This window comes from Nothobranchius furzeri, chromosome 15 (genome assembly GCF_043380555.1).
Source record: "Nothobranchius furzeri strain GRZ-AD chromosome 15, NfurGRZ-RIMD1, whole genome shotgun sequence".
Lineage (NCBI taxonomy): Eukaryota > Metazoa > Chordata > Actinopteri > Cyprinodontiformes > Nothobranchiidae > Nothobranchius > Nothobranchius furzeri.
The window spans coordinates 45,852,281-45,879,392 of NC_091755.1; the positions used below are offsets into that span (position 1 = coordinate 45,852,281).

General features: G+C 45.8%; 1 protein-coding gene across 1 annotated transcript; it reads right to left on the reverse strand.

Annotated features, from left to right (window-relative positions):
- Positions 1-7,523: 7,523 nt before the first annotated feature.
- On the reverse strand, positions 7,524-9,958 carry LOC129164694 (galactose-specific lectin nattectin-like). Its single transcript, XM_054745583.2, has 7 exons — positions 9,627-9,958; positions 9,457-9,504; positions 9,151-9,175; positions 8,386-8,489; positions 8,093-8,227; positions 7,840-7,951; positions 7,524-7,639 (listed from the first exon to the last, which is right to left on the reverse strand). The coding sequence occupies exons 2-7, from the start codon at positions 9,502-9,504 to the stop codon at positions 7,542-7,544; spliced, it is 522 nt and encodes a 173-aa protein (XP_054601558.2). The 5' UTR covers positions 9,627-9,958; the 3' UTR covers positions 7,524-7,541.
- Positions 9,959-27,112: the final 17,154 nt, after the last annotated feature.

The window sequence follows — 27,112 nt, forward strand, 5'->3', positions numbered from 1 at the left end:
CAACCGTGTACCCAGCTACCACTCTGGACCAGACGATCGGACACTCGCGTCTTCCCTGCCAGCCCCGAGTGTCATCTTGGATGAACCCATCCTCCCGATCTCCGGATCCACAAGAGGGTCAGCTGCTTGGGTGAGGTAGAACACGAGAATGTGTTTGATGCTGTTTCTCTCAAAATAACTCAGTTATCCGCAAAACATCAATTCCACCCAGAACGCTTTCATTCTCTCTGAAAGAAACCTTCTGAGAACTTCATTCACGCATCTCACCATTCTCAAATTAGTTTTCCATCCAACACAGGTTTGCTTTTAAAACAAGTTTAATCTCAAAGCTGTTAAAGATTGTCATTAAAATTGCCGTCCATGAATTGTCATTTTATAATTGTTGTTTGAAATCTTTCAGTTTAAAATTGTTAGTAATAAAATTTCTTCAATTTTAAACTTGCATCAGTATTGAAACGAAACAGAAAAGGTATAATGTTTCTGGTTATTTGAAAGCAAAGATCCTAGCTTCTGATTTAAAATAACTTTTGCTATTAAATTTAATTATCTAAGTTAAACATCAATCTTTGGAATAAAATGAGATCAAACAGGTTGATGTATGAACTTAGATCGATATGTAAGTATCCGGGATATTTATATTTGTGATATAAGCTTCAGAGGTTAATTTGATTGGTCGTTTTTCGGAATCTCCACTGAATAGCAACAGAGGTGATTTCAGTATGCAGTTTTAACTCTACATAAACCATACTGAAATCACCTCTGTTGCTATTCAGTGGAGATTCCGAAAAACGACCAATCAAATTAACCTATGAAGCTTATATCATATATATAAATATCCCGGATACTTATACAGTATCTTATACTTAAACGGATACAGTCCATCATGGGGAAAGGTCTGGTCTTGGGAGTTAATGAAGGAGTTAAAGTCATGACACAAGGAGCCATAGGGGTGGTGTCCTTGGTACTATCAGGTTTATGGCACTATGCCAAAATACCCTGCCTGATTGTGGGGGGATTAGTGATGCTATCAGTGGTCGTAAAAGCCATTAGTATCCTCAATGTTTTGACAAGTGTTGCAGGACTCCCAAACTGCATCGAGATGAAGAGGAGGTCCATTCAGAAGTGATGGAGCCCAGACCACATCTGAGGAGCAGAAAAGGACTGCAGGACCAATCCCGGGGCAGAGTAGGTTAGACGACCTGCTGGAAGAACCATGAATGATTCTGCTGCTCCCTCTCATAGGCAAGTCACTATGGAGGACGATATATTGACCACAATGGTAAGGTGTTACTTTATGCTAATCTTAACCAGCTTGGTGTGCTGGGACATCCTGGGAATCAGAAACCCTGGAAATGGGATTTTAAAAGTCATAGTTTGGCTTATATTATGTGTGTGTTATAAAGTTCTGTTCCTGAGAGAATAATATACCCCACTGCTATGGTGTACTGCTGTTATTAGCTGTGCAGGATTAATCATTACCATTTGTGTATTACCCGGGTCTGGCTTTGAAGATCCAGGGGTCATGGATTTTTTCACATGCTGAAATGCTTGTTTGGCATGTTATAGTGTATTAAGGATGTTCTGCTCATTTTTGTTAAGAATGAGTAGAAAGGACAGAGGAGTTGTATAAGATTCCTGAACCGTGCTTAGGTTATACTGCTTTTTGCATGGTTGCTGGTGTGAAGTTGTATTTTTTCATGCTTACTGTGTCTGGCCTTCATGTAGGAAGAGGACCCTGATGATTGGATGGGGGAACCGAGCCCTGAAGGGGAGAAAGAAGTCCTCCCATTAAGGGACCGGGTGCCACGTGTGAGAATACGTGATCATTTGAGTGATAACCACACCAAAACCAAAAAGGTATATCTTTATGGTTTGGTAAAAGGCCAACCTGTGAAAGTTGATCCAAACGGACCATGGGGTCCGCTGGTCTGGCAATGTATAGTTCTAGTGGTTGATGGCATCTCTCACAAGGGGACGAAGGTGATGGAGAGAATGGATATTCTCAGGAGAGTTACAGGATCGGATCTAATTCAACATTTTGATCCTGTGGCATATCAAAAGTTACCTGGGTAGAGCAGAGTTCCCTGTCTGTTGTCTCATTTCAGAGAACGTCATTATAAAAACAGGTCCTTGGTTCTGTGAAGCCAAATTGTTGCTGGCTATTTTCCTGTGATTAAAAGTGTGTGTGTTTGTGTGTGTGTGTGTGTGTGTGTGTGTGTGTGTGTGTCTTTTGCTGTTTCACCCTGAAGTTGTTAATTTTATGAGCTGGTACTGTCTCAGGGTTTTTTGATGTAACCATTCTGACATCTTGAGATGGGAGGAAGGCAAGGATTGTGTTTTATTAGTCCAGGTGCAATGAACTAATAAACAGACCATGTATTTGTAAATTGATAGGATCGCTAGAATAAGCAGTAGAAGTAGATTTATTGATTCCTCCCCGAGGCCAGGATGGAACGAAAGGAGAGAGGGGGCCACCAGCGGAGAAGGAAGAGGACGAGGGGCGGATCCGGAAAGGAACCAATCAGCAGAGCCTGCCGAGGATGAGGTAATCTCAAGAGGAAAAGCGTCTACCAGGCATGGAGTCTCAAGAGGGGGAGTGTTATGGAGATGGAACCCCTGAAGAGTGAAGAGGAAGGGGGGAGAGGAAGGAGTTTAGAAAGGCTGCGAGAAGAAGGTTGAGCGCACGTGGCTGGAAACTTGTTAAGTTTTTTGATCAGTGTAAGAAAATAGAACATAAGATAAGTCTTTATGCAGATGATGTTTTACTCTTTCTCCGGAATTCTCAATCGTCTCTCTCTCATTCAATAGAACTGATAAACTCTTTTTCAAAAGTTTCAGATTACTCTATAAACTGGTTAAAATCCACAGTTCTACCAATTAATTCCTCTTTTGTCAATTTAATTAATACACAATTGGAGTCAGGGAATATCACATACCTGGGAATTAATGTCTCTCCCAAGTTAGCAGATCTAACCAAACTAAACTACATCCCACTTTTAAAGAAAGTGGAAGATGATCTTGCAAGATGGAAATCCTTACCAATATCACTCATGGGGAGAGTTGCTACAGTTAAAATGATGGTCTTACCCAGAATAAATTACTTATTTTCAAAGATCCCAAACAAACCACCAGCTGACTGGTTTAAATCTCTGGACTCCTCAATTACCAAATTCCTTTGGCAGGATAAACCTCCACGAATTGGCTTAAAAACACTTCAGAAGACCAAAGACAGAGGAGGACTGGATTTACCCAACTTTTATTATTATTTCTTAGCCAACAGGCTGCAATGTATACCAAGATGGTTGCAAGATAACCCACTACATGAGTCCTGGTTAGATATAGAACAGACACTTTGCAATACGATAGAGCTTTCAGACTTACCATTTATTAGCTCAAGCATAAGAACACATGAAGGCTTCAAAAGTATTAGTATCAGCACCTCTCTGACAGCATGGTGGGAGTATCTTAAAATGACAGAGTCTTCACTTGTACCATGCAGACGCACACCTATCTGGAATAATCCTGATATTTTGCAAAAGAATAAAATGATGAACCTTCCGGACTGAAAAAATAAAGGAATCCTATACCTGGAACACATATATGAAGGAATGGACTTCATCCATTTAATAGAATAGTCTCCCAATTTGGAATAGATAAGAATAGCTTTTTAGAATACCACCAAATTAAATCTGTAGTAAAACAAAAATTTAAGCTCAATAAAATAGAATTACAAACACCACCAAGGATATTAGACTTCTATAATCTAAAACCCCCCAAACTACTGTCTAAAGTATATAAGACACTGTCCAAAATAGACGATAGAATAGTAATCCCTATTGAAAAATGGTAGGTGGATCTATCAGCCAGCTTTGACCAGAACTTCTGGTCCCAAACTTGTTTAAAAACTTTTAAAATGATCAGACACTCCAATTTACAATTAATTCAGTACAAAATTCTACACAGAGTACACTATACAGGTCATCGGATGTTCAAGATGGGGTTTGTGTCATCTGACACCTGTACACACTGCACAAACAACATTCCTGACAATTACATTCATGCACTGTGGTCCTGTCCACCTGTCCAGGAATTTTGGGATAGAGTGTGTGAAGACCTGTCAAAGTCTCTGAAATGTCATATCCCAACCACCCCCTCTCTTTGTTTACTGGGAAACCTGGACGATGTTCTGATTGAAACATCTGTGGTTCACGTGGTTCTGACTGCCATATGCATCGCTAAGAAAACCATCTTCTTGAATTGGAAAAATAGAGAAACTCTCTGCATTAACCAGTTTAGAAATCTTGTGGTAGATCATATTGCACTTGATATAGCCTCTGCTTCCACTTCAGATGAATCTCTCTGGGCTCCTTTGATCGGTTCCATCACATAGCGAGGGTGGGGGGCCATTGATGTTGTCCTGCGGGATGGTGTGGGTGGGGGGGTGTGGGGTCTGAGTTTGGAGTATCCGGATGTTCCCTGGAGGTGGGTTCACTGGGGGTGTCTGGGACTGGGGGGCCGTGTGCCCCCCTCTGGAGGTGCTTGGGTTGCCTCGGGGGGTGGATTGCTGGCGGTTGTGAGTGGGGCCCCTTGGGGGTCTTGGCGGCGGCCATGGGTCACTGCCTGGCAGCTGCAGTGCCCCTGGGCGGGTCAGGGTGGGGGCCTGGGGGCTCGGGGTTTGGGGGTGGCCGGCCCCGTGTGGGGATCTGGGCGGGGCCTTGGGGGTCGGGTCCTGACATGTATGCTGCCGGGAAGAAGGCAGGAACACACAGCAGTGCCTGGCCCGGGTTCAGGGGCCTCAGGTAGACCTTGGCTCCTCTGCCATTCCATCACAGAGGAGGGGGAGGTCCAGGAGGGGGAGGACCCAACCTTACCTGGATGTCCCATGTCTTATATATTCTGGAAGTTGTGCAAATGCAGGGATGGGCATAGATATTCTGCTGGGGTGGGGCTGGGTTGGTGCCCTCGGACTCCGTAGGGCTCTGTAATGCTGCTGCTTTGGGCCCTGGCAGGATGGGATGGGGTCTCCATGCCCTGGGTGGCAGTTTGACAATGGAGTTGCCTATTGGGGCCAGTAGGGGAGCTGGCTCCCTGGAGGGCTAAGCCCAACCAGCCATTCCTCCCCATCCCCGCATATTTCTCTCCTCCTGCTCCCTCACATCATCACACAAACATACACATAGGACTTTGGGGGGTGGGCAAGTCAGGGAGTGCGGGTATGGACCCCATTTCCGCATTCCTGTGGCAACCTGCCCCCCAATTTTATTTGCACCTTATACACTTCCACTGACGACATCCCACACAAACACACACTTAGGGCCTTGGGAGTGAGCACATTCAACGGCATTTGGCAGGGGGATATCTCAGCCTCCTCCTAGGTGCCAGTGCCCACTTCCAATTTTAAACCGCACTTAGACACTGATGGCTGAGGGTGTAAGTGGGGTGGTGCGGTGGCATCAGCTGGCATAGGCCGGATGATGCCCGCACTGCCCACTCACCACAGCCATGGAATACACCTCATGATCACACAACACTATATTGGAGCAGGCGGAGGGAGACTAGGGGTCTTAGCCACCTCTGTTGTTGCTTGGCTTCCTGGGGCTGGAGGCTAGGAGGGAGATCTGGCCGTCTGGTTGGGGTCTGGGGTGGTAGATTGTTGTGCTTAGCGTTGGGCGGGGGAGCCTGCTCATCAGCACCCCAGCAGAAAGGGTCAAACTCTGGTTACCGGTGATGGTTGTACCCAATGTGCAGCAGTACCGGGACCAGAGTGAATAGGGTGTGTATGGGGAGCATGAGTGGGTGTCCGGCGTGTATTTTTGTAAGGGTTGTATGTGCATGTGTGAGCACGAGGGAGGGAGTGTGTGACTGTGTTTGTGTATGACTGTATATGTCAGGTGGGGCCTTTGACTCCTCCCCTCTCCTGGAACTTCTCTTGATGATATGGATCTTCGTCCCCCCTCCCCCTGCCACACCTGGTGTGAGGGGTTGTGCCTTGGTCTGCCTGAGTGTTCGTGGCAACCGGGTCAGGGGGTTTAAGATTTTGGCATCTGCCTGATAGATCCCGAAGGCTGCCTGGTGGGGTCTGGGTCCCTGGGCTCTGCTGGGTCCCTGGCGGGGGTGTTCGCCCCTGGGTCCCGGGCTCAGCCGGCTAGGGGGTGGGAGGCTGCGGGCGGGCCTGTGGGCTTGCCGCTGATGTCTCCCGGGACTCTGCCGGCTGCTGGGTGTGGCCCCCCGGGGCGATCCTCTGTGCCTCTCGAGGGGGGCGGGGGCCTTTCTGGTTGCAGTCTCCTTGGGGTTCCTGTGTTCTGGGGCAGCGCCTGGATCTCTGGGACTTGAAGCTCCCCCCGTCTCCTGTGCATCTTTAGGGGGTGGATCTGTGGTCCCTCACACTCTCTGTTGGACGCTCCTATAGAGAAACCTTACATAAACAAGAGCGTGTACACACACAGGTGCTCACATGGTGCTCTCAAAAGTATGGGCTTGGGCACGTTAAATACAGGTCATAAGACTATGGTGGGCACTTAATGCACTGTGATTTATTATCGTGATTCTTCAGTTAAGCAATGTTGATTATATATTTTTTCATCAAGTTGACGCAGTGATAGCTAGATCTTGTTGTATTGTTGTTGTGTCCCTTTTTTTTTGCCCTTTTGCTTTTTTTTAGTTTTTTTCTGCAGGTCTAGAAGCAGACTCTTGTTCATTATTTATTTTTGTGGACAACCCCCCCCCCCCCCCCCCCCCCCCTCTCTCTCCCTACCTTTTCTTTTCCTTTCTCTTTCACCTCTGTCTCCGTGTCTGGTCGGAATTAAAAAGCATTCAACAACAATAACAATAAAGTTTTAAGTATCAGGCGTGACATTAAAAGCAAACGCTTTGATGCTCCACCGGAGAGTAAATCTGTAAGGCTTGTCACCAGCATTCAGACATCAATTCTGCTTGCTTCACAGCCAGACAGGACACGGTAAAAAAAAAAAAAAGTTTTTTGATCATGTGTGCCCCGCTGCGACAGGATCTTTATTTTTTCACCTGTATTTGGAATGAAATTTGTTTCTCGACTGCAAGGAACGCAAAAGAGTTTTTTGTCTCTAGGGGTCTCCTCCTTGACTGGCGGTTCACCTAACAGGTGAGGTGCTGGTTAATCTTATCCCATCCTCAGGTTAGAAATGAGATCAGATGCTGAATACCATCATTTGCTACGGGTAAATTAGCTGTTCCTTCAGCAAAAAGGGAACAGTTTAGTATGGTGTGTAACTGACAGCATGCAATGAGACAGAAACGAAGGGAGTTGTAGTAAATCATTGTCCTTTGTGATTATTGCACTGTTACCTCGCAGTACGAAGGTCGCAGGTTTGAAACTCGGCTGCGGCCTTTCTGCGTGGAGTTGCGTGTTCTCCCCATGCATGCGTGGGTTTCCTCCGGGTGCTCCGGTTTCCCCCACAGATCACAACATGCCCTATAGGTTATACATTGTAAGTCGCTTTGGATAAAAGCGTCTGCTAAATGAATAAAAATAAACATACACAAAGTCAGGAGGACATTTTTATTTATGTTGTGTTTTTGATTATTTTGGTGCGTTTCACTGGTTTAATACAGACAAAGGAGAGCTCTTGGATGCATTCCTCGTCGTTGACATAATCTTGCTCTGAAAAAGAAAGAACAGAGTCAGAAAGCTGAGCTTTTCTTCTCGATACATGTAGAAATATCTAAACTGTTACCAACGTGGGGTCATGTGACTATGAGCTATACAAATGATCATTTCCTGTTTTCAGCTCTGACCTCAACAGCTGATCTATACTAGTCCTGACTAACGAGGCAGCGGTGTCGTCAGCAGTGATCTCATACCACGCAGGTTCATGTCCATGCAGTGCTCGTTTCCTCCCTGGTTGTTGGGTTCACTTGGACCCCAGTTCTTAAAGGTAAACAGTGTTCCATCGGTCCACATCCACAGATCGTTCTGACAGAAGAAGTGACTCAGAGTCAAGTTTACTTCTTGGTAGTCATCATTCACTCATTCATGCTCAGTGTGAACTCAGATTTACCAGGATCAGCAGCAAGTCCTGTACCATCAGAACGTCACAACCATGACTGAACTCACCCTGACTGCATTGGTGCCTCCAACCCAAGACTTTTGGTTGAATCCTGCTCCTTTGACGATCAGATGCCTGATGAAGTTGTACTGATCTGTGTTTTTGATGGAGGTCAGATGTGCTTTGTGTTTATTGCAGAATATCTGAGGGAAAGTAAGACATGACATCATCACATCAGCTGATCCAGGTGTCCAACAATCATCTCTGAAGGCTGGATAGTCCCAGCTGAGGCAGACTGCTCTGCTGGAACCTTCATTTGAAATGAGGAGCTTAGAGCTTTTAAACAGAAAATCAGCTGTACCTCAGCATCGGCCCAAGCCAGTTCCTGGTTCACAAACTGGTAACAGTAGCCATTATAGTCAGTCCAGCCGCGAGGACAAATAGGACAGAGGCCTGGAAAACAAACTGCACAAACAGGAAGGAAGGACTAAAGTCACAGTTGATGATGAGAAGCAGAAAAGTGGCAAATCCAAACATGTAGCTGAAGACAGTTTAAAGACTCTGAACACCAATCCTAAAACAACCCAACTTTGCCCTCGCTATAAGAATCAGTCTGACTTTAGACGTTTCAACTGCAAATATTCATGGGCCTTAAATGGGGAGCCTAGGTCACGCCCATCTACCTCTGGACGATGGCTCCCCTCCTGCCAAAAGAATGAATGGGAGTCTATGAGTGGACACATTTACTTTCTGATCCTGTTTGATATGTGCCGTAGATTTCACTTCTGACGTCTGTACGTTTAAAAAACACAGTTTGATGCTAAGAAGTTTAGCGAGCTTCAAATCCGTCTTATAGGACGACAGAAGGAGCATGAAACGTAGAGAAAACCACCATGAAGGTGGTCATGTGAGGAGGAGGGACTCTGCTGCCACGTCATTTATGACACGCCTGATTAGACTGAAGGGATTCAGGACATGAGGCAAAGCTGATCAGAAACTAGCTTTCATAGCTGCGTTTAGGAAGCTGTGAGCCAACCGGAGGGGGAGGAGCCTAAGGCTTCCCAGAGTGTAATTTATGATGCGCTCATCTGAAAACTTGATGTGATAAAACAATTAAAACACAAACCTGGTAGCAAAGCTTCAGAAAACATCTGTGGATGTAAAAAACAAAGAGTCAGAACCAGAATGAAGCCAGTAGAGACTGGGCGGACTGGTGGAACTGGGAGCTCTAAGATGAGTCATTGGTGTCACTTTAAATCGGACCTTCAGTGACGAGGAGGATCGTCTGTAAAACATGAACGAAGCTTCTGCTTCGTTGGTTTTAAACACGTTTCATTGGTTCGTTTCTCATCAGGTCATCATGAGAAAATAAATCCACCAAAGTCACATTCATGCTGATTATTTAACTACAGAAGAACTTCTGCTGACTCACATTTCCTCCGATCCCGAGGAGCAGCAGGAAGAGCAGACCTGACGCCATCTGGGTAGAACGTGTCATTTTAGTGTTCAGGAGGAAAATCCACATTAAAAGACTTTTCTAAAAACTCTGACGTGGATATCATCACTAGCAGTAACAGCTGATGAAGAGCGGTCAGGTTTTACCTTGTTGTGATGAATCCAAGCAGCAGCAGCAGCAGTCTCTGGGTGAAGGATGCCTTCCTGAACTAAACACAGAGTTTATATACCGTTGCTCCAGCTGGTGGACCTGTCAGTCACTGAGGACAGCTGATTAGATAAACATGAAGACCACGGGGCAAACACACCCAACCCTAACCCAGCTAGTACTGGGACTGGTCAGTGTGGGTCAGCAGCAACGACCACACCTGAAGCTGCTTCACGTATCTGACTTCAGCATCTCTCTCTCTCTTTGTGTCTCCAGCCCAGCAGGTTGGTGCTGATGGAGCACGATGCTGAGGCTTTCTAAGATAAGGTTTAGGTCAGCCAGTTAAAATTTCCTCTCAAATTTCACTTAATTTTACCAACTTCTGGACTTAAAAAGCTCCCACCAGTCAGGCCAACGCGTGATGTCATCATGCATAAAGTTTAAATCAGCAAATGAAGCTACAGTGTTACAGAGGTGAGAGTTTTCTGTCTCCTGACCGTTTTAAATGTTAAAAGTATGAATTTATCTGACAAGAGTAGTAATGGAGTGTATCTGGATCTTCACAAGGAGATAGTATCGATAAAAGTTACGTCCTCACAGACACGCTGGGTCAAACCACAGTCCCCTCTCTGTCCCAGTAGAGTGGACATTTACTGTCCAAAGTGATTCTGACTTTAAAAGAGAAGAAAAGTGACAACTTATCAATGATGTTAGACATATTTCATCTGCCTCGGCTCTATTCAGTGTCAGTGACCCAGGTAGTACTGGGACGGGTCAGGGTGGGTCAGCAGCAACATCACCTGAAGCTGTTTCACATATCTGACTTCACCATCTCTCTCTCTCTGCGTCTCCATCCCAGAAGGTTGGTGCCGATGGAGGGAACAGCCTGCTGGGGTTTCTAAGAAATGGTTTAGATCAACATTTCTGTTGTTGACCAGAAGACTCTGATGGGGTTCAGAACAAGTTGTTGGTTCTGGTACCTTTCGGTGTCTACACTGAGTTTGATTCTCAGCTGTATGCAGGATTTTTTTTTATTTGTCTTTTATTTGGTGAATTTTGGCTTAACTTGGGTCAGTTGATATATTATAATGTTTTAATATTATAACGACATGCAGAGCAGAGACGTTTACAGCAAGTTTCAAACCGTTTCCACAACAATTAGGAAACACACAAAAACGGACAAAACAAGTTTTCTGAGCAGTCTGAGACGAAATTTTTCTTTCTTACATGAATAAAAACTAACGAGCGGTCACTCTTCTCAGACCGGGATGAACTTTATTTCTATGAATTCATAAATGCAATCAGAAAAGGAATCAACACATCTTGGTCATTTTTATACTTTCTTTATTGCATTCTCTGCGTTTCTTTTCACTCAGCTTCCTTTTCTACCTGAAAATGTCCGAAAAATCAGTTTTTTTTTAGGTAGTAAAAAAAGACCAGAGGCCAAAATAGAAACCTTCTGGCTGGACTGAGACAAGCAGGTAATGTGAGATATTTAAACAACAATCATGAGAATGATTTCAGGTTTGGTCGATGCTCCTGTCCCTTTGACTTCTGACCTCTACCACGAAATCGTCACTGGAAACCATGGAGAAGCTGTTGAAGATCATAATGTTTTCTTTGTTTAATAAAATCTTTTTCATTTATTTTTCTTTTATTTTTAACCCTCCTTCACCCTCACCCCCACCCCGCTACACCGGGTCAAACTAAAAACAAGGAAAATATGAAACAGCTTTCAGAAGAGCACAACATCAAAACCCGAAAACTCCATCCATCCATCCATCCATCCATCCGTCCATCCATCCATCCATCCATCCATCCATCCACTTATCCAGAGTCAGGCCGCGGGGGCAGTAGCCTAAGGCAAGAGGCCCAGACTACCCTCTCCCCAGCCACTTGGGCCAGCTCCTCCGGGGGAATGGTGTTCCCTGGCCGAGTGAGAGACATATGGGCCATGCCCATCTGTACCGGGTCGGCCCGGGCCGGATAGCGTAGGTTGTTTACACATCTGGGTGGCCTGGTATTTTCCCGGGCCAACCAAGGCTCATTCTCAGGCCTCTTCTCGAGGGGGTCTGCTTCAGGCCGACCAGGGCCAACACACCCACTGCTGACAGCAAATTCACACCTTCCATTAGAGCCAGCCTCTGACTGGTGGGAATAATCAGCCCACATGGGCTTAAGACAAGGATGTGTGGAATCAACCGGGCCAGGCTGGGGCCGACTGGCGCTACCCGGCCCGGGCCGACCCGGTACAAATGGGAATGGCCCAATAGTCCCTCCACCATGTCCTGGGTCTACCTTTAGGTCTCCTCCCGGTTGGACGAGCCCAGAAAACCTCACCAGGGAGGAGTCCAGGAGGCATCCTGACCAGATGCCCGAGCCACCTCAAGTGGCTCCTCTCGATGTGGAGGAGCAGCGGGTCTACTCCAAGCCCCTCCTGGATGACAGAGCTTCTCGCCCTATCTTTAAGGGAGAGCCCAGCCACTCTTCGGAGAAAACTCATTTCGGCTGCTTGTATCCGCGATCTCGTTCTTTCGGTCACTACCCAAAGCTCGTGACCATAGGTGATGGTAGGAATGTAGGTCGACCAGTAAATCGAGAGCTTCGCCTTCTGACTCAGCTCTCTCTTCACCACGACAGACCGGTACAACGCCCACATCACTGCAGATGCAGCACCAATCTGCCTATCGATCTCACGCTCCAACTTTCCCTCACTCGTGAACAAGACCCCGAGATAATTAAACTCCTCCACTTGGGGCAGGACCTCATCCCTGACCCAGAGAAGGCATTCTACCCTTTTCCAAATAAAGACTATGGCCTCAGATTTAGAGGAGCTGATTCTCACCCCAGCTGCTTCACACTCGGCTGCGAACCACTCCAGCTAAAGCTGAAGATCACGTTCTGATGAAGCCAACAGGACCACATCATCTGCAAAGAGCAGAGACCTGATCCTCAGACCACCAAAACGGATGCCCTCCACACCTTGGCTACACCTAGAAATCCTGCCCACAAAGGTTATGAACAGAAACGGTGACAACAGGCAGCCTTGGCGGAGTCCAAGTCTCACTGGGAATGAGCCCAACTTACTGCCGACAATGCAGATCAAGCTCTGACACCGGTCATACAGGGATCTAACAACCCATATCAGCGGGCCTGGTACTCCATACTCCCCCTGAGTACCCTAGTATCCCCCCACAGGGCCCGCCAAGGGACACGGTCAAACACCTTCTCCAAATCCACGAAACACATTTAGACTGGTTGGGCAAATTCCCACGCACGCTCCAGGATCCCCCTAAGGGTATAGAGCTGGTCCAGTGTTCCACGGCCAGGAAGAAAACCACATTGCTCCTCCTGAATCTGTGGTTCCCCTTTTTAAACAAAGGAGCCACCACCCCAGTCTGCCAGTCCAGTGGGACTGCCCCTAATGTCCACGTGATATTGCAGAGCTGCGTCAGCCAACACAGCCCCACAACATCCAGAGCCTTAAGGACCTCCGGGCGGAACTCATCCACCCCTGGAGCCTTGCCACAGAGGAGCTTTTAAACCACTTCAGTGACCTCAGCACCAGTGATTTGAGAGGCCAACCCAAAGTCCCCAGACTCTGCTTCCTCACTGGAAGATGTGAGTGAGGATTTAAACAATAATGATCTGTTTGAGGAATTTCAGTCTGGTTTGAGAGAGTATCACAGTACTGAAACTGCATTAATGAGAGTTACAAATGATATTCTTATGGCCTCAGATTAGAATCTTGTGTCTGTTCTAGTCTTGTTAGATCTCAGTGCTGCCTTTGACACAGTTGATCACAATGTTCTTTTAAAAAGACTTGAACATGTTGTAGGGATCAAAGGAACAGCGTTAGGCTGGTTTAAACCCTACCTGTCTGACAGATTTCATTTTGTAAATGTACATGACAAATCGTCTTCATACTCCAGGGTTACTTGCGGAGTACCATAGGGTTCAGTGCTTGGACCAATACTTTTTACTATATATATGCTTCCAATTGGTAAAATCATTAGACAGCATGGGATAAACTTCCACTGTTATGCTGACGATACTCAGCTATATTTATTCATTAACCCTGATGAACCTAATCGGTTGGGTAGATTACAGGCTTGTCTTGAGGACATAAAGAATTGGATGACTCTAAACTTTTTGCTTTTAAATCAAGACAAGACGGAAGTTCTCATCTTTGGACCAGAAATCCAGAAAAGGAAATTGCTTAGCCAATCGCCTGACCTGAATGGCATTACATTAATCTCCGAGAACAAAGTAAGGAACCTTGGTGTTATCTTTGACCAGGACATGTCATTCAAATCCCAGGTTAAACAGGTTTGTAGGATTTCCTTTTTCCACCTTCGGAATATTGCTAAGATTAGAAGCATCCTTTCCAGGAGTGATGCTGAAAACTAGTTTATGCATTTATTACATCAAGACTGGATTACTGTAATTCATTACTTTCAGGAAGTCCACAGAATGTAGTTAAAAGTCTTCAGCTTGTCCAAAATGCTGCATCTAGAGTTCTGATGAGAATTAAAAAGAGAGATCATATCTCTCCTGTCTTAACTTCCCTACATTGGCTACCTGTTAAATTCAGAATAGATTTTAAGATCCTTCTTCTCACATATAAAGCTCTTAAGAATCAAGCTCCATCATACATCAGTGATCTGATTGTTCCATATGTTCCTAACAGAGCACTTCGCTCTCAGACTGCAGGTCAACTTGTGGTTTCCAGAATATCTAAAATTAGGATGGGAGGCAGATCTTTTAGTTATCAGGCTCCTCTCCTGTGGAACCAGCTCCCAGCCTTAGTCCGTGAGGCAGACACTTTGTCTACTTTTAAGAATAGGCTTAAAACATTTTTATTTGATAGGGCCTATGGTTAAAATGAGATGTTAGCCTAAATCTGGACAAGTGGGGGAGTAGAGGGAGGTGGAGTGTACAGTCGGTAAAGACGGCTCTCCCTTACCCTGCCTCCAACATGCCTCCATCTAAATAGGATAGATTATCCTGAGTTATCTCTGTAGTTATGCTGCTATAGGCTTAGACTGCTGGAGGATACACTGACCACTTTTCACACTCTACTACTTTCTTCTACAGTCTGCTCTTTGACTGTACTATTTTCTGCAATTTCAGCTGTTAACTTTATTTTCTCTCTAAGTGTTTTTCCTCCCCAGAAGAAGCTACAATGATGTTCTGCTGAGCTGTGGTGCCCTCATGGAGGGGGCCATCGACTAGCACACTGCTGCTAACCACTTAAACATTCTCCCTCTCCTAATATCAACTTTTTGCTTTCCTTGACGTTGGATGTGCTAATACTCGTTCATCCGTTTAATTATAGATCCACTAGGATAAATACAATAAAGTTTATCTCTTACCAAATAGAATATTTACTAAGAAATCACAATATAACTATAGACACATTACTTGTCTTTGTGTGTGTGTGTGTGTGCTTGTGTGTGTGTGTGTGCTTGTGTGTGTGTGTGTGTGTGTGTGTGTGTGTGTGTGTGTGTGTGTGTGTGTGTGTGTGCGCGTGTGCGCGTGCGCGTGTGTGTGTGTGTGTGTGTGCCTGCTCTGTCTTCTCGATCCCCAGTGAGTCGTGGAGGATGGCTGCTTATACTGAGCCAGAATTTTCTGGAGGTTTCTTCCTGTTAAAAGGGAGTTTTCCTCTCCACTGTCGCTTTATGCTTGCTTAGTATGAGGATTGCTGTATAGTCACTGACACTAGTCAGTGACTTGATGCAATTTGCTGGGTTCCTTATATAGGAAACATTATTTCTGATTGGCTTAATGAACTGACCTGAAATGGAATGCTTATTATGTGAAGTGCCTTGAGACGACTCTTGTCGTGATTTGGCGCTTTATAAATAAACTTGAATTGAATTGAAGATGAGTCAGTGGGACTGAGGAGGTCTTCGAAGTGTTCTGCCCACCGATCCACAACGTCCTGAGTAGAGGTCAGCAGCACACCGTCCCCACTATAGATAGTGCTGGTAGTGCACTGCTTTCCACCCCTGATGCACCGGATGGTGGACCAGAATCTCCTCAAAGCCGTAAGGAAGTCTTGCTCCCTGGTCCCACCGAACTCCTCTGTTACGTGCAGTGCCCCTTTATTGGCCACAGGATGGCCTCAGCGGCCTTCTGCTTTGTCTGTCTCCCGGTGAACAGGTGTTTTGATCATTCACAATCATGGATCAGCTGTTAAAAGCTGCTCTCTTGCCCTAATTCAGTGAGAAGTTCCAAGGGTAGAGTAGACTGGAAACAGTTTATTCTATTCTCTTCTCCTCGTTCGCTCTTTGGTAAAACTCATCATAATTAGTCTTCGATGCTCTCGGTTTTTGGATTTGGATTTAGGATTTGACAATTCGGCAATTTGACTTCGGACCACATTTGACTTAGGCTTTAGATCTCCCCTTTTGTGTAAATAGTATATTCTCGGTTATTTACCCCCATCCCCTTCTGGGTTGGCGTGTTTGGTTTCTCCTTAGTAAATATTGCTCCTTTGGTTTTGTATATAGTATTGCTTTTTAATTCTTTGTAAATATTCCATTCCTTTTGTAATAAAATCCCTTGTTTTATAGCGACACAGCACTGTGTTTATTATTAAATCCACACACCACTTTTATTACTCCCCTCCTCATCTCTCCTAGAGAGCCAGGGGAATTAATAATCTGGGGGCTCGTCTGGGATTTTTCCTTATCTACCATCTTTCCCGACATAATTTAGGTGTGTGTTGAAATATTAACGTGTGTTTGTGTCCCTTAGAGGCGGAGCATGGCAACCTTTGACCTGCATGCATTTGTGGTGGCTCCTTCACGCCAGCTTCTGGAGAGTTGCTGCAAAGCCGATCTGCGGCAGTTTGCCTCCCATTTCAGTCTCCCCCTTCCGAAGAAGCTCACCAAGGTGGCTCTTCAGAATTTGTTGGTGGATTATCTAGAAACCCAAGGACTTCTACCCCCACCGTCGCCTTCCTCTCATGGTGCGTCTCCGCCGCCTTCGGATGAGAAAACGGGCCGGCTTGATTCGAAGATAGAGACCCTCACTTTGGCTCCGCCTTCTTTTGCTGATGATTCAGCCCAGGACTCTGACTCGTCGGCAGCATGTTCTCCCCATACTCCGCTCACTAAAGCCTGGATAAAGTTACGCTTGGCTCGCCTGAAGATCCAGGCAGAGGAAAGAGCTCATGAGCTACGCCATGAGATGGACTTGAAGCATATGGACACTGAGGTTCATCTTTGGGAGATCGCTCTACAGATGAGGACTCTGGAAGCCGCCACTGCTTCGAACCAGACGGCTGCAGACGGTCCCTCATCTGTGTCTCCGTCGCAGCATGAACTGTCCCGAGACGCCGCGTCTCCTTCGGCTGCCACATCGTTGCCGCCCGCCTTCGACGTCTCCAAATGTGTTGCCCTGCTGCCGCCCTTCTGGGAGACTGACGTGGAAGGGTTTTTGTCTGCTTTCGAGAGGATTGCGGTAACTCTGGGGTGGCCTGGTGAAGTGTGGTCACTGCTCTTGCAGTGTAGGCTCACAGGTAAGGCCCTCCAGGTAATTTCGGCTCTGTCTCTAATGGACAGTTCTAATTATGAATGTGTGAAAGCCGCTGTGTTAAATGCTTATGAGCTTGTTCCTGAAGCATATCGTCAGCGCATTTGTTTTGAAAAACCTCGGCCTAATCAGACGTACATTGAATATGCTCATCAGACAAATGGTGCTCTGCTTCAGGGGTAGACTCCTTAGCTGACCTAAAAGAGCTAATCATGGTGGAGGAGTTTAAAAGGCACATGCCTGAGAGGCTCGTTTTGTATTTGAATGAGCAGAAGGTTTCAATTCTTTCAGCTGCTGCACAGTTAGCAGATGAGTTTAGGCTAACCCCCAAATTCCACTACCTCCGCTCCGCTCCGCCCCCGCCTTCCGCAGCCACTCGCTTCCGAACTCAATTTTTACTGGTACCCGCTCTACAACGGCTCCGCTCTGGTGCGGAGACCTGAGGTGCACAAACAAGCATGCGTGGGATTTTCGAGATCTTGCGATACAGTCCGAGCAATAAACGCGGAAGTTATATCCAAACACCCGTTGTGTGGGAGAAGCATCGAAATGAACTGTTTAATATGCCCATCATTTGTGTTGAGAGATCAGCAGTGTTTGAATCAACAAAGTGTGACTACTTTTATAGTGGAAACTGTATTTATGGCTTGCTTTTATGCATTTAAAGTTCAGCCGCCATTGATAGTTGTTAAAAGTTTTTAAACCTGTGCATATGAAACAAAGAACGCTTGTTGTTTATCGATTTATTGTGAAATAACGGAAGCTGTGCTTGCTCCATTTCCTGTTGGGCGGTTGTGATTCCTGTCCATTGACTGCGGAGGTGCTCCGGCGTCCGGCAAAAATAGGATCTATTCTATTTTTGCTGGACGCCGGAACAGAGGGTGGCGCACTGCGCTGCACTGCCGCAGCACGGCCGCAGTAGTGGAATAGCTCTGATTGACTACAACAGGGCCGATTTTGCTGCGGAGTTCGTGCCGGAGTGGAGCGGAGGTAGTGGAATTTGGGGGTAACTCATCGGTCTTGGGAGTTAAGAACTGACCCCGGTCGTCGTAGGAGATCATCTAACTCCTCCTCTGACTCTAGTGACCTTCCGGAATGTTTTTACTGCCACGTAAAAGGTCATTTCATTAGGGATTGTTTTCGTCTCAAGCGGAAAAACCGGAAGAGCGTAAACCCCCCCTTCACCGAAGCCCGTGGCTGCTTGTGCTGTTGTCTCGGACGGGTTGAATAACTGTGAAACCCCTCACTCGAGTTTTAAGCCCTTTTTGTCTGCTGGAGTGATGTCTCTGTTGGGAGGCCGTGTTGGCCGGGATGTAGTGATTTTAAGAGATGCCGGTGCTTCCCGGACCCTAATTAAACAGAATGTGCTACCATTTTCTGTAACCAGCCAAGCTGGTTCTTCTGTGCTATTGCGGGGTGTTGACATGAGCTCTGTTCCGGCAGAGGTTCATTATATAGACCTCTCCTGCCCTTTGATTACTAGTGACCTAAAGGTAGCCATTTTAGAAAAGTTACCGATCCAGGGAGTGGACCTGATTTTGGGAAACGACGCTGCTGGTGGATTAGTTTTGCCTCCTCCTGAGCTCGTCTCTCCTCCGGAGACCTCTGCCGACTCAGATTTACCCTCTGTTTGTGACATAACCCATGTTCAGCGTAAGAAAAGCTCAAAGTCCCTTGGTGGTTCGGTGCCCCCGCTGCTGACTGAGGATGTCTCCCGACCAGATCCAGCTGTAAAAATGCCTGATCTGGCCTCTAGAGGTCCTCGAGTGGTTTTGCCTGTTTCCCGTGGATCGTTGGCTGATGTTCAGAGAACAGATCTAAGTCTGACATCCCGTTTTGTTCGAGGGAACCATCTCTGTTGTGGCTCAACCTCTGAAAACCGTGTTGAATCCTTGCGTTCATTTATCATGGGGCCCAGACATGTAAAACCGCTTTGTGTCTCTGCTAATCCTCATTCGTTGTGCTCCCATTCTTTTCGCTCCTGGTCTCTCCCTGCCTCTCCAGCTGCAGGGCTGCGCCAGCCAAGAAGAGGCTGGAGGTGTCCTCATCCGGGAGGATGACACCGGGCCTGGTCTTCCACTGTTCTGTTTTCTCTGGGAAGTTCAACCTTGCAGTTCTAAATCAGATAGGCTCTGGAAAATTCTTCCTGTCTGGGTAAAAACCAGTTATTGACGCCTATTTCTTTCAGGCTCGACCCTCTGAACTGGCCAGCGGCTGATGTGTTGGGCGCTCCTGCTCCAGGAAATCAACCTGGAGATTCACCACAAGACAGGCTCTGTCAACCTCGTCAGATCCTCCTGCAAGGCTAAGGCTAGTGTCGTTAGCGCAAGCTGACATCTCGGGAACACTCCGCAGCGCTGGGGATCAGCGCCGCACGATTATAAGTGTTTAATCTGCCCGCCTTTGGAGATCCAGGGTTAGTGTAGTTAGTTTTTCTGTTTTGTTTGTGTGTTTAGATAGCGAGAGACCTCAGTTTTAATAAATGTTGGCCTTTTCTAGTCCCCCATTATTTTTCTTAAGTGTGTGTGTGTGTGTGTGGGGGGGGGGGGGGGGGGGGGGGATGTTACGTGCAGTGCCTCTTTCTGTCCTGAGGGAAGGATATAATTCGGGGTGTGGTGGAATATAGTTGTATATTCTTACACTGTTATTAGGTCCAGATATTATAATCAGAAGAGGCTGTTTTTGGCTGTGTCTCAATTCAGGGTCTGCATCCTTCGAAGGACCCAGCCCACCCGGCCGACGTGGGCTGCGTCCTCCGTCGGCCGGGTAGACCGGATGTTAACAGCTGTGAATTTGGACAGGCCTAGCCTTCATGAACTCCCTCAGTGAACGTTCTGTCGCCTAGCAACCATGGAACCGCTGAGCAGGGAGAAGGAACTTTAAACGATGGAGCTCGACGTTTTATTTAGCTTTTTAAACATTTCCTTGACTTTTGGAGAGCTTATTCAGAGAAAATACTTTCGACAAGCTGAGCCTGAGCAAAGATGTGATCATAGTTTTTAATACTTTCTAAGGGTCTTAATTTGACCAAAACCGATTTATCACCTTTTAAGACTTTTCAAGACCCAGCGGATACCATCTAGTAAACAATTCTCATTTGTAAACAAAAATAAAATTCAAGAGTTTAATGCAGAACTGATTTTATTTAGATATTTCTTTTATATGTACATGTTTAATCTTTATTAACCATTTTTTTCTAGCAAAGTAAAAAGCTGTCAAAATTCTTCCTTCTCTCCTGTGCCCTCTGCTGCTCTGCCTCCCTCTGCAGCCTAAAGTCCTCCCTGATCAGCTCCAGAAGCTGGTCATCGCTGTCACCTTCCCCTGGATGCACATTTTCTCCAGAATAGTCTTAACAAACATGTAAGAAAAAAAAAACAGAGAAAAGAGGACAACGGGTTATTCCTTTCATGTTTTCGCAGAACAAAATAAACTCAAACGAGTTTTTAAAATATGAGATGTTATTGTACCTCCATGCCACAGCCGCCGAATACTTTGCTCCGGTGATCATGTGGTCCATCTTCGCCCTAAGCTTAATAAAGTCCCTGGTTTTCTCTTTTGTTCCTAAAATACAAACTTCTATTAAAATCAGAGGGAAAACGTAGCGGGAGAAGTACGACACCGAGCGGCCGAACATACGAGCCGAGACCGCAATACAAACACTTTTACTGTTACATTTCTAACTAAAATAACGTTCATGTATCACAAAAAGTCCTTAACCTAACAGTTTTCAAGTTTATACTGACATTTATATGCGCAATCCTCTCCAACAGCTCCCGCTTCACTGTCCGCCATTGTTTTTAAGTTTTTCTGCCGGCCGGTCCGCAAGGCATCTTGGGAAATGCTACCTATTGAAGGATACACCCGACTCATCCTTCATTCAGGCGAAAAGAAGGTCGGATTCGTCGACCGCATTTGAAGGAGTCTTCAAATTGGGACAGGCCTAGTCGCGGCGCTGTGACGTAACCGGCCGACGAAGGATGCAGACCCTGAATTGAGACACAGCCAACATCTTCAGGGAGTTTTATTTAAACACTTTGTATTGACTTAGAGACAAGAAAGAGAGAGTTGGGATCGTTTAAGAATCTTTAATTTCTATAATTATAAATTCAAACAATGTACCAGGACTCTCTATGATGGATGCATATGGATTTGAATGTTGAAGTGTTGGTGTGTGTGTGTGTTCAGAATCTCTAGGCTGAGGCAGGCGGATCTGGTTGTCTGATGTTATGACTAGGGTGCACGAGGCTTCAGAAGCTCATGACATGAAACACCATCTTGCGAGGTTACGTACCGTCTGGAGTCTCCCGTGGTCAGATCAGGAATGTCAGGTCCTCGAACCCCCTTGGTACTGGACTGATGAAACAGTGTTGCAGCACGACAAACCCCGTCTACGGATAGCTCCGGCAGCGCGTTCAGCTTTTATTGTGAAGGAACCGTCGTCTTGTTGTTCAAACGACAGAAATTCCAGCTTGACAATTCTCAGCTTAAAAGTAGAAAAACACAGCTGGCCAGGCTGTAATCTCCTTTAGCCTGTAATGTCCCAGAGGGAATGGAGTGGATAGGATGTACAGTTTGTAAATGGCACACAGAATTATGTCGCACAAAGCACAATTTCACATATTGCTGGGTCCAGTTCTCTGAAAAAAGCTTCAATCAGGCTGAAACGTCACAGGAAGGTAGAATCTATTGAGTTGTAAGAGATCTGAACGTTTCATGATGATAGCACTTTCCTAAGGGGGTCAGATGATGTCACAAAGGTCACCGGGCGTGGTGTCACTTAAAGACACATGTTCGGATACACATTTGGAGGCTCATAACTTTTCTTCTGAATGTCCTAGAGAGGTCAGGTTGGTTTTAAATTACTCCCATTAACAGTCCCTATCACCACAAAAGGAATGGAGTTATTAGCACTTATGGGTTTTAAATGGGACACAGAATTATGTTGCACCAAGCACAATTTCACATATTTCTGGTTGTATATCTGTGATAAAAGCTCCAATCTGTCTGAAATTAGCACATGTTGGACCTGTGAGGTAAAGGAGCACACAGTATCAGTTTCAAGTCTGTATGTTGAAGAGAACCCTGTTTTCAGCTGAAATCCATCATTTTTTCCAACCTCTGAACCAGAACAGCACCAGAACAACGAGCTACGGCTACCAAACTGCCTGAGATAGCTCTGGGTGACGGTGGCATGCCAAATCGATGTTTGTTTGGCGAAAATCGGTTGAGAAATGCCACTTTGCCGAGCACTTGGCAAAAAAGGCGGGAAAAGTGCCGTCCGGCCACAAACGGACGCTTAACACGACGCGACCAGCACAAATTTGAAATCTGTGGTTTGGACCAGCACCGGGGTACCCCAAAAATATTTTCGTGAGCCTCGGATCAACGATGGCTGAATGGCGGCCAAAAAGGGGCTCAAATCTAGGTCAGGCTTCATTTGGGGCCTAGGGTTTATCCCGTTGCTTTTAAATAATTAAAAATAGTTAAATTCTACGTAGGGACATGAAATTCACTTATGTTGTAAAGAAGGACATGCCAATTCATAATTTCTTAGCTGCGTCAGGCTAGGTCACTCACTGACCAAGTTCGGCCACTAGGCGGCATAGCCGAAAAAAATTTTCACTCTCTGGTTCGGAACTCCGGTACGAGCGCAAAAATCTACTCGCCTTTTCAATAGCCCTCACACGCTAGAATTGCGCCATTGCAAATCTGCAAAAATTGCGCGCTTTGGGGGGCTATATCTCCGGAACCACAAAATATTCTGCCACCGAACCACCTCTGGTGGACTTGTGCTTGGCCCCTGAACCACATATCCGAAGATAGCGCCGCTGGCGCCAGCAGAACTTTTTTTTTTCCCACTTTTCAACAGCAAAACACAAGTCCTCTTTTAGGCGTTGCGTGCCAGAGGCCATTTTTTGGCCAAACTCGGACGCAACTTTTTTTTATTTTTTTCTATTTTGACAGCGGATTATGATTGCTTGGCACCACGGGGACCACCTCTCCAAAAACTGGATAGATCGGGCGTTCCCTTGAGAAGCTGTGGCCAAAAAAGAGCGTGACCTCTGGTGACCTAGGGTTCAGAAAAGCACCGAAACAAAAAGCTACAGCTACCAAACTGCCTGGGCTAGCTCGGGGTGATGACGGCGTGTGAAATCGATGTTTGTTTGGTGAAAATCGATTGAGAAAAGCCACTTTGGTGAGCACATGGCAAAAACGGCGGGAAAACTGCCCTCCGGCCCCAAAGGGACGCTTAACACGATGCGACCGGCACAAATTCAAAATCTTTGGTTCGGGACAGTGCTGGGATGCACTGAAAAAAATTTCGGGCGCCTCGGATCAACGATGGCCAAACGGCGGCCAAAAAGGGGCTCAAATCTTGGTCAGGCCTCATTTGGGGCCTAGGGCTTTGCACGTTAATTTTGACCCTTCTGAATAAGCCAGCAACTTGAAAATGGAATATGTTGTAGCTGTCAGCTGCCTAAAGAAACATTAGCAGTTTCAAGTCTCTAGGTTGAAGAGAACCCTGTTTTTCAGCCCCAAAACAGCCCAAATCCATCCTTTTCTCTGCATGTACAAAGAGGCTGTGAACCTTGACCCTTCTGAATAAGCCAGCAACATGAAAATGGAATATGTTGTAGCTGTCAGCTATCTAAAGAAACAGTACATGTTTCAAGTCTCTAGGTTGAAGAAAACCCTGTTTTTCAGCTGAAATCCATCATTGTTTCTGACCTCTGACCCAGAACAGCACCAAAACAACAAGCTACGGCTACCAAACTGCCTGGGCTAGCTCTGGGTGATGGCGGCATGCCAAATCGATGTTTGTTTTGTTAAAATCGGTTGAGAAATGCCACGTTGCCGAGCACATGGCAGAAAAGGAGGGAAAAATGCCCTCCGGCCCCAAACGGATGCTTAACACGATGCGACTGGCACGAATTTGAAATCTGTGGATCGGACCAGTGCTGGGATGCACCAGAAGAATTTTCGTGCGCCTAGGACCAACGTGGACTGAACGGCGGATGAAAAGGGTGTCAAGTGGCAGAAGGCCGCAAACAAAGCCTGAGCTAAATTTGAACACTTTCGGGCCGCTGTTTGAATTCAGTCAGGCGTAGCCGCACAAAATTTGTCGTGGTGCATCCCGGCTACCATCTCATCGACGCACGTCGAAATCGCGGCCGTCGGACCTTTTCGAGGGCCCTTTGGGGACGCATGTCCAAGCAGATATAGTCAGGTAGTGTCTGGTTACACCTTTGTGGGCTTATAACTTGGCTTCTGATTATCCTAGAGAGGTCAGGTTGGTTTTAAAATACTCCAATTAAGGGTCTGTATCTGGTACAGAAGGAATGGAGTGGATAGGATGTAGAGTTTGTAAATGGCACCCAGAATTATGTCGCACAAAGCACAATTTCACATAATTTTGGTTCCAGTTCCCTGTAACAAGGTCCAATCAGGCTGAAACATCACAGGAAGGTAGAATTTATTGAGTTGTAAACAAATCATGAGTTTCATGATGATAGCTCATTCCTTAGGGGGTCAAATGTTGTCACAAAGGTCATCGGATCACTTCTTCTTTATAGGCGTCGTTCGTAACACACCTTTGTGGGCTTATAACTTGGCTTCTGAATATCCTACAGAGGCCAGGTTTGTTTTAAAATACTCCACTTAACAGCCCCTACTACCACAAAAAGGAATGGAGTCATTAGCACTTATGGTCTTTAAATGGCACCCAGAATTATGTCGCACAAAGCACAATTTCACATATTTCTGGGTCCATTTGTGTGAAAACAAGGTCCAGTCAGGCTGGAACATCACATGAACGTATAATCTATGGAGTTGTAAGTGATCTGAACGTTTCATGATGATAGCACATTCCTAAGGGGGTCAATACAGGTCTCAAAGGTCATCGTGCCTTCTGCCACTTTAAAGCAGCTATCCAGTTACACCTTTGTGGGCTTATAACTTGGTTTCTGAATGGTCTAGAGAGGTAAGGTTTATTTTAAAATACCCCAATTAACAGCCCCTACTAGCAGCAAAAGGAATTAAGTCAATAGCTCTTATGGCTTTTAAATGGGACCCAGAACTATGTTGCACCAAGCACAATTTCACATTTTTCTTGGTCCAGTTCTCTGTAAAAAGCTTCAATCAGGCTGAAACATCACAGGAAGGTAGAATCTATTGAGTTGTAAGGGATCTGAACGTTTCATGATGATGGCACCTAAGAAGTTCAAATGAAGTCACAAAGGTCACCAGGCCATTCGGGGCTTCTTTTGCATAAGGGGTAAAGATAGCCCCAAACGGAGACTCCGTTTGGGACTATTTTGAAAGAAGGCCAAAACGGAGACTCCATTTTGGGCATGGAGACTGCATTTTGGGCTAACCTTCACACCTATGCAAAAGAAGCCCGAAATTTGGGCTAACTTTCACCCCCTATGCCAAAGAAACCCGAAATGGAGACTCCATTTTGGGCATGGAGACTCCATTTTGGGCCAACCTTCACCCCTATGCAAAAGAAGCCAGAAATGGAGACTCCATTTTGGGGCTTCTTCTAAAGTAGCCCCAAACGGAGACTCCGTTTTGGGCTATCTTTACCCACTATGCAAAAGAAGCTGGAGTCTCCATTTCGGGCTTGTTTTGAATAGGGGTGAAGGTTAGCCCAAAATGGAGTCTCCATTTCAGGCATGGAGACTCCATTTTGGGCCAACCTTCACCCCTATTCAAAAGAAGCAAGAAATGGAGACTCCATTTTTGGGCTTCTTCTAAAGTAGCCCCAAACGGAGACTCCGTTTTGGGCTATCTTTACCCACTATGCAAAAGAAGCCCGAAATGGAGACTCCATTTTGGGCTAACCTTCACCCCTATGCAAAAGAAGCCTGAAATGGAGATTCCATTTTGGGCTAACCTTCACCCCTATTCAAAACAAGCCCGAAATGGAGACTCCAGTGTGGGCTTCTTTTGCATATGGGTAAGAGTAAGCCTGTCTTTAAGCATCACAAGGCCCGGTGACCTTTGTGACATCATTTGAGCCCCTTAGGAATGAGCTATCATCAAGAAACGTTGGAATCACTTATCCCTCAATAAATTCTACCTTCCTGTGATGTTTCAGCCTGATTGGACCTTGTTTTCACACAAATGGACCCAGAATAATGTGAAAATGTGCTTGGTGCAACATAGTTCTGGGTGTCATTTAAAAACCATAACCACTAATGACTCCAATCCTTTTTGTGGTAGTGGGGGCTGTTAATTGGAGTATTTTAAAACAGATCTGACCTCTCTAGGTCATTCAGAAGCCAAGTTATAAGCCAACAGCTGTTTTGGTAAGCAGGACGTCTCCATTTTGGGCTACTATCAACTCTATGCAAAAAAAGGCCCAAAATGGAGACTCCAATTTGGGCTACTATCAACTACATGCAAAAGAAGCCCGAAATCGAGTCTCCAATTTGGGCTACTATCAACTAAATGCAAAAGTAGCCCGAAAATGAGATTCCAATTTGGGCTACTATCAACTACATGCAAAAATAGCCCGAAATGGAGTCTCCAATTTGGGCTGTTTTCAACTACATGCAAAAGTAGCCCAAAAATGGAATCTCCAATTTGGGCTACTTTCAACTACATGCAAAAAGGGCCCGAAATGGAGTCTCCATTTTGGGCTACTATCAACTCTATGCAAAAATAGCCCAAAATGGAGTCTCCAATTTGGGCTACTATCTACTCAATACAAAATTAGCCCGAAATCGAAACTCCAGTTCGGGCTTCTTTTCTTAATAGAAAATGAAGTAATTAACATAGGAACAACATAGAAGGGCCACCTCCACGGGACAGGACTCAGCAGTTCATCTGCATCTAAAGGACAAAGGTCACTCTTTCCAGGATGACAATGTTCACATTTTGGACAGAGAGGACAGATGGTTTGAAAGAGGAGTGAAAGAAGCCATTTACGTCCACTGTG